We start from the raw sequence: 7,715 nt of genomic DNA, 5'->3' as shown, positions 1-7,715 counted from the left end.
TTACTACTTTAAATTTAATGTTTGAATTTGTAGGTGACGCCCTCTAGTATCCAATAGCAAAAGAGTATAATACAGGTACTATACTTTATTTGTATTTGAGCGCCATCTGTGGTAAAAACATACAACGTTTTATTACAAAACATAATGTCTATGAGACAGTTTACAGAAAAATGGATAGATGGCGCTTAAATTATATAAAACAGTTAAGTTCCCTCACTTTAAATATGTATATGATTTCTTAGAGTAAATCGTTATCGGTCACTTTGAATACTTTCGCTTTATCTTGTTATCTTAAAGAAATTGAAGGTCACGGTAGGAAACCTGAAGCAGTGCAATGTACTGGAAACATACAAGAACTCAATCAAAATGCCACGATTACGATAAAAGACTATTCAACTTTTACTGAATATCAATTGTTATTGAAATTTTGTTAAAAAAATATTTTCATGCCTGTAAGTGTTTACAAGCTACTGTCCAAAGCTACTGAACGGATACTTATCTCTGAGTATCATTAAAGATTTGTTTAATTGAAATCTGATGAATTAGCCAAGCGCCTGTTATAAGTTATTTTGCAAAATGAGACTGATTGACTGTATAGTAGGTTTTCACACGGAAAAACTTCCATAGGATGCTAGTTGTAAGTTGAAAGTACCTATATATTTCATGAGAAAAATCCAACAGTTTGGCCTATCGCAGATTTAGGTATTCACCGTCAAATAACACTTTTTAATATGTTTTGAAACAATCAATGTATTACCTAATTAGTTTTTAGTAATTAAGCATTTTAAACAATCTCATTTATTAAACGAACTTACACGTTAAAAATATCTACTCATTAAATTAAATTAAATAAAAAACATTAACTTTATGCTATGGTTAATATATAGATGACAAAAAATTATATCAGACCAACTACGTGTAGAGTGTATTGAACTATAAATATGTTAGTATATTGTGTGAATTGTACAATCACGAGTGTCCTGTGAGTGACAATTCGCTATTGGCGTCTATTCAGCTTTTGTTGCAAAGGCGACTTCTATTTATTGAAACATAATGAGATACTCATCTTAAATTACTAACAAGTACTTTTATTCTGGATCTAGATATATTTTACAGCAAGTTTGTGTGAACACATAGTTTCGCACATAAACAATTTTCTCAGTTCTGGCTGATAATATTAAGTATATAATATTTTACAGGATGATGGTTGCAAGCATTTGTGAATTATGACTTTGTGCTTTAAATAAACTATTTTTGATGAACTGTAATAAAGCTGAGCTTATTCATAGAACGGGCACTTCTACTTTTCAGGTTCTACTAACTAATAATTATGAATAAAATATATAGAAAATTAATATTAACATTTCTTCTTGTTTTCGTCAGTCGTATAACGGAAAGAGTAGTCTGTAAGTGAACAATAGACACCGATCTGTATAGACGTACGTAACAGGCACATCTCGTTTATCAGTCAAGTGGTGTAATGAATTTGTTTAGTTGTTGAGCCTTGTTTGTATCATCAGTTCAACTTTAACTCTCTGTGTGGATAGTGCAGTGAGGTACTTGTGGCTTTCTGTATTTAGGATAAGTGTTACACTCTTATCACTAGGAATATATAATTTAGATTTTAATATAGTGAGCATTATTTGTGTAGATTTTTTTTTTAGATTTTAGCTAATATTATAAATAATTATATTATTATAATATATAATTATTTAATGAAGTGCTGTTAACAAAAGTAACGGTAGTTTAATTATAATATTTTTAAAGATTACTCTTGAAAGAGCAGTTTTCAAGAAAAATATGTAATTAAAAAAAAACCTTTCAAATTAATGTTTTACATAACATTAATGTTTTTTATTATCAATTCTGAAATATCTAACTTGAAATCTTTTGTTGTTAATTCGTAAAAATACTGTTTTCACAAATTTTACTTAAAGGTAAAAACATTCCGTATCATGTGATGAAAGTTTGATAAATCGTCCGCTAGAGGGCCTAGCATGACTTTTATCACGATTAAAGATAACATTGCTATTTTGGTTCAGTTAAACAAATCTTAAATATTGACTAACCAATTACCTTATATTAGTAATTTTATATTGTAATTTAAGTGTGTAATTTCCAATAACTAACATAATATTGAAAACTACTTAGGTAATGTTTGCTGACTAATAACTAAATTCGCCAAAGTCGATTTAGCTATTGATAGATACTGAAGGTTTTATAAATAAATTTATTGTTGTACAGCCTCATTCTCATTTCATTAATTTGGTGAAATAAAGACGGCATATAAAAATAACCATATTTTTACAGTAAAATGTCTGAAGCAACATTACTACAACCGGGTACGGTTATTCGACCTACCATCGACCATGAAGGAGTCAAATTACTGGTGGAAAGGCTGTATGGCATATCGGTTTTGGAGCTCACCGAAATGAATGGTTACGACGATAAGAATTACAAGATTATCGAAGACCCAAACGTAAAGAATCCTCTAATAACGAACCACTCGCCTCATGGATATGTTCTGAAAATCATGAACTCTATGGACTCTAAAAATGTCAGCTTCATAGAAGCTCAGAATGAGATTATGAACTTTTTACGTAAGTTTTGCATTCAATATATATATATCTATCTACATATACACAAATTAGCATAAATAAAGAATAAAGTTTTTAATATAGAAATGAAAACCGAAAATAACTACGAAATACAAAAAATAACTTAATAAGAATTCTAGCTACTTCGCAATGGAGGCTTTTAGGTGAAATCTCATTTCAATTTCCACAAATTCATAAGCTAAGAATTTGTGTTTTACATAAAAGTGTAATTTACATAATTTTGTATGCCTCAAAAATAACCGAAAATAGATGACCGTAAAAAATAATAGTTAGCGCATTCACCTCGACTTAAGAATACTATTACTCAACAAGTTAATATTTGTTTAGTGCGCTTGACATCTTTCTCAAATTTTATTACCTATTCTTAACTAGTTTCCTTGACCGAGTGGCGAGTAGGTCTTCTGCTTCTCGCAGACTATAACTATTAACTGTCACAATTCTTTTTACCTTATTTACCTTTTTTAATTGCAATAAGAATAATAATTAAAAGAAATAAGGCATAATATCCTTATACAATGCTATTAGGCTCATCTCAATCTCTATTTCAGTGACGCGTTCAGTGATTTGCCCAAAGCCCGTGCGCAATGTGTTCGGACATTTACACTCGGTGGAAAACATCGGTGGCAAGCAGCACGCAGTCCGTCTACTGGAGTTCGTACCAGGCGAGCTGTTGAAAGATGTGCCTACGTCTGAGGCACTGTTCTACCAACTTGGAGAATTTGTTGCTAATTTGGATAATAAATTACAGGTACTGTGTATGTCCCCAAGATATTTGAATTGTCGTTCAAGCCTCAGATAATCAAACATTAATGTATTCTTTATGATTTTATTTGCAAGTAAAGAATATTTGAATTTCCCTTAGAACTTTAACCACTCGGGTCTGGTCTCCCGTGAGCATATGTGGATGCTAACCAAGGTCCCGGATTTGGAAAAGTTCAAATACGTCATCAAGGATACTGAAAAGCTCGATTTGGTTGAAGAGGTAATTTATATATGATATATAAAACATATTTTATGTTCATATTTTTACATTATTTCCCCGTTGGTCTGGTTGGACAATCTAAGAATAGAGCGGTGAGGAGGCAGCTGCTAGTCGACGTATCGGTTAGGGTCAAGACAGCCACAAGACCTTCAGTAATGAAGACCACGAAGAAGAAGAGAAGAGATGCTCATCACAACATATTTTTGTCATATATAGAGTACATTTGTGTTCTTTAGAAATATAAAACGATGATCGTATTAATCTTAATATCGACATATTTAATTCGACACAATTTTTATATCAGGTAATAGAAGAATTCAAATATGCCATAGTTCCTCGTCTAGATGAACTAGAGAAGGGCGTGATACATGGTGATATCAACGAGATGAACGTCCTCGCCACCTCCAAAGTACCAAACAGGTAACTATGGTTTTTACTAAAAATAACGACCTTTAGATTTCATGGGGCTAAAACCCCTCTATGAGCTCGAATTCTAAATCAAAATAGTAGGTGGTCAACAAAAATCCTTTCCAAGCCGAAACATATGTTATGAAGCTATGAAAAAGACGGAGATGTGAATTGTTACATTTTATCGCAACAATTTATCAAACAGTTTTTGTATTAGGAAAGTGTCACCAACTGTTGCGAGGGTTTGCAGACAAATACTTAATGGAATTATTCTGAGGTAAGCCAAGGTTCCACTTGGCTTTCCTGGCTAATATAAATATCTCTTCTTTGTGGGTTGGTTTTTAGAAAAATGGAAAAATTGTTCGCTGTATGTAGAGTTTACATTTGGTGTTATTGAATCAACTAATACGCTTTTAATTAACAGTTCGTGATATGAATGATAAGAATTATAGAACCGTATCCACGCTTAACCTGCGCTGGTACTCTATCACTTCCAATATTAAGTATAATCGGTATCCAATTTCAATATATTTCTATCAATATCTACCTATAGCGGGTTGAACCCCGGTTGTAAGCTGGACTTGCAATGCATTTTTCTTTTTAAGTGTGCTTTTTTCGCTTCCCTATCTAGTCCGAAAAATAACAACGAAACAGATGCATAAATGTGTCTGTCCCATGTCCCATCGCTGAACCTAATAAAATAACAGACAAGACTATTAATAAACTAAAAATAAAAGTGATTATTTTTCCGACCCTAATGTCGGCCAATAGAATTGCACCATTCGACGTCACGTGGTACAACCTACATGGTATTATACTGAAAATTTTTTGTGAAAATTTTCTCTGGTCGTTGCTTCAAGAAAAGTATTAAGTAGTTGTTTTATTCATTATGAAATTCTTATTTGTTAACTGTACATTTCGTCTCATGGTGCAATTCTATTGGCCGACATTTGGGTCGGAAAAATAATCCCCCGAATACCACTCGAGCTTCAAAATTATCTGGTATTTCCCTCAAGGTTCGTTGCAAACAAATATAGTCGTCATGACGACTATATTAATTGTTTGCAACGAACCTATCGGGAAATACCCGATAATTTTGAAGCTCTTGTGGTATTACATATGAAAATATTTAATACTAAGACGACGGTCAATATTCGTGATAAATTAATTAAGCAGGTAACTTGTTTCAAAATGTGTGATATGATATGATAATTATAACTATGATAATTTTTTATACACACTTATAAAACAATTTATTGTCATACCTACTCATATAATGTGATAATTATATACAAGAAACGTTTCTATATTTATGTACCTAGGTAACACTGAAAATTTTTAGAATATGAAAAACGGCTTAATGTAGAATGTTGCCAATACTTTATTGTTTTACTACACATCGTCGCATTCGATGCAACCACTGAGAAAAGCAGTGGGCCCATTCTTCCTTAGGGATCTCTTCTATGGCTTTTTCGCTTTCACCGCATCTGCAGGGCTCGTAAAGCGAATACCTCGAATTTTATCTTTTGTTTTGGGTTCGTAGCAATATATCCAGCTTTCATCGCCTGTGACGATGTCAAATACAGCATTTGAGTCACCGCCGTTGAACTTATCTAACATTTGGTGACACCAGTCCATGCGAGGTGTTTCTGGTCGTTGGTTAAAGTATGGGGAATCCATCTGGTACAAAAGTTCGTGACGCCTTAATGTTCGTGCAATATTTTTGGAACTTAACTCATACCAATGCCTAGGCTTGCCCGTATCTGCTAATAGGTCACTCTCTTATCTTTTTTTTTATCATGCGTCGCACAGCAATGATTCAGTAGTCGCTGTTAAAGGACGTCCCTCACGCGGATCATCATTGATTCATTGCTACGTCCACGCTTAAACTCGTTAAACCAATTGTAAATAATGGCACTAGATGGGGCTTCATTAAAAAATGCTAATCGAAGCCTATATCATAGCTTTGTTGTTGAGTAAGCCCTCAACGAAAGTCATAATAAATATTTGACCAAACATTTTCTCGCGTTAGGTTCATTTTACCGTGTAACAAGTGTCTTAGATTTGCCGCCAATTTGCAAAAACAAATTAGTGCAGTATACTTAATTAGGTTACCAAAGAGTTCTAAAATTGAAATTTAAAAAAAAGTTTTCAAAAGCAATGTTTTTAACTGGCCAATTCTAAAAAAAATCAGTGCTACCCACGTAATAATAACATAAAAACCAAAATTTAAGGTCTATCAAAAAGAAATCTATTTACGTAATAGATGAGCTTTTTGCTTATTTTCCCTTTGCTTTATAAAGAAAAACAAATATTTTCGGTTCCGTGGCTACTAATAAAATTGCTACAATCTATGAAATAACCCAAAATCTGCCTGTTGGAATCATATTTCTGAAACTAAAACTGGGTATTTCATGTCGCTGAAGGTATTCTAATAAAAGTATACTTATCAATTTCATTATTGTTGCATTCAAAAGCGCAGTTAAATAATCTGATAATATAACTTAATTTGTTTACTGTCCAGCAAATCCGACTATCGCATTTCCGGTGTTCTGGACTTTGGTGACATTCAGTACAGCTACTATGTCTTCGAGCTGGCCATCACGATGACCTACGTGATGCTGCTATCTGGAGACCCTCGCTCGGGCGGCCTAGTGCTTGCGGGATACACAGTCAACCGGAGATTACCTGATGATGAATACCGTCTTCTGAAAGTAAGGCAAAGTCTTTATTACAGAGACATCTAGTTTTTACCTGAATAAGCTTTAAAGATACAAACTGAGACGCCATCTTGTTTTAAAATAATTAACTAATCTATATTTAACAATATTTTCAATAGCAAGAAAATCAATAAACATGTTATCCGATGCGTTTATGTACGTTATGTATTATTGAATGAATACTGTCTGATATCCGTATTCAAAAGAGCTGATATTAACTCAGAATTTCGTGAGTTTTTGTGTCTAAAGTTTTTGATATTAGGATTAATGATACATGTAGGCAAAAGTATTGTTCGTGTAGTTATAGTCTTTTCGATTTTCAGACCCTGATTTCAGCCCGTCTAGTGCAGAGCCTTACGCTGGGGGCTTACTCCATTGTCCAAGACCCCAACAACCACTACGTTACCTCGACCGAGAAGGCAGACGGTTGGGGTTTGCTTAAGAAATTACGAAAATCAAAACCAAACCCAGAAGATGACTCAACCGACTGGAAAGCCATTGCTACTGATTACTTAACTCGAAGTTAATTTATAGGTTCATCTAAAAATATTTAAATTATGTGAAAATAAGCTTGAGTAGAATGATAAATATATGTATAGTTCAATTTTGAGAAATCGCTTAAATTATTATACGAAGTTTCTTCGAAGATATATTTATTCGTTGATATATAGATATACATATTTAAACGTTTTATTTTATTGTTTGAGCATTTAAATTGCTAATGTCAGCTTTATTAACTATATCAACTAATCTGTATAAATCTGTTCTTAGCAGTATAAACTAGTTTTTTTTTAACAGAGACCCAAGTTATAAAAAAAAGTTATTTTGCTTCAAGGCCCCCTTAAGCCTACTGAGACTGACTAATTTAAAAGTAGGCTGTTGTTTGTTGATTTACAAAACTTATCCGAATCTACTTTTCATTGTAATTAATTTAATCCTAGTTGTTAACTTGTCACCTACAATATTCAAAACGAGTTCATTAATCAA

At 32.8% G+C, this 7,715-nt stretch overlaps 1 protein-coding gene across 2 annotated transcripts; it reads left to right on the top strand.

The window, feature by feature from the left end:
* The first annotated feature begins 986 nt into the window (after window positions 1–986).
* On the top strand, window positions 987–7,408 carry LOC125059029 (hydroxylysine kinase). Of its 2 annotated transcripts, none has more exons than XM_047663183.1 (7): window positions 987–1,181; window positions 2,311–2,600; window positions 3,167–3,366; window positions 3,481–3,600; window positions 3,905–4,020; window positions 6,533–6,722; window positions 7,052–7,408. In XM_047663183.1, the coding sequence occupies exons 2-7, from the start codon at window positions 2,315–2,317 to the stop codon at window positions 7,253–7,255; spliced, it is 1,116 nt and encodes a 371-aa protein (XP_047519139.1). In that variant the 5' UTR covers window positions 987–1,181; window positions 2,311–2,314; the 3' UTR covers window positions 7,256–7,408. The 2 variants fall into 2 exon arrangements, with proteins under 2 accessions (XP_047519139.1, XP_047519138.1); XM_047663182.1 differs by lacking the exon at window positions 987–1,181 and adding an exon at window positions 1,479–1,556.
* The last annotated feature ends 307 nt before the right edge of the window (window positions 7,409–7,715 follow it).

Source organism: Pieris napi, chromosome 19, assembly GCF_905475465.1.
Source record: "Pieris napi chromosome 19, ilPieNapi1.2, whole genome shotgun sequence".
Classification (NCBI taxonomy): Eukaryota; Metazoa; Arthropoda; class Insecta; order Lepidoptera; family Pieridae; genus Pieris; species Pieris napi.
The sequence above is the reverse complement of the archived record's forward strand: the minus strand, read 5'-3'. Positions and strand labels throughout refer to the sequence as shown.

Bases quoted from the DNA above. Each gene is read 5' to 3' on its own strand.
- LOC125059029 (XM_047663183.1), top strand. From the start codon at position 2,315: ATGTCTGAAGCAACATTACTACAACCGGGTACGGTTATTCGACCTACC. The intron at 3,367-3,480 runs GTACTGTGTATG...AATTTCCCTTAG, and splicing joins ATTTGGATAATAAATTACAG to AACTTTAACCACTCGGGTCT. The intron at 4,021-6,532 runs GTAACTATGGTT...TTTACTGTCCAG, and splicing joins ACCTCCAAAGTACCAAACAG to CAAATCCGACTATCGCATTT.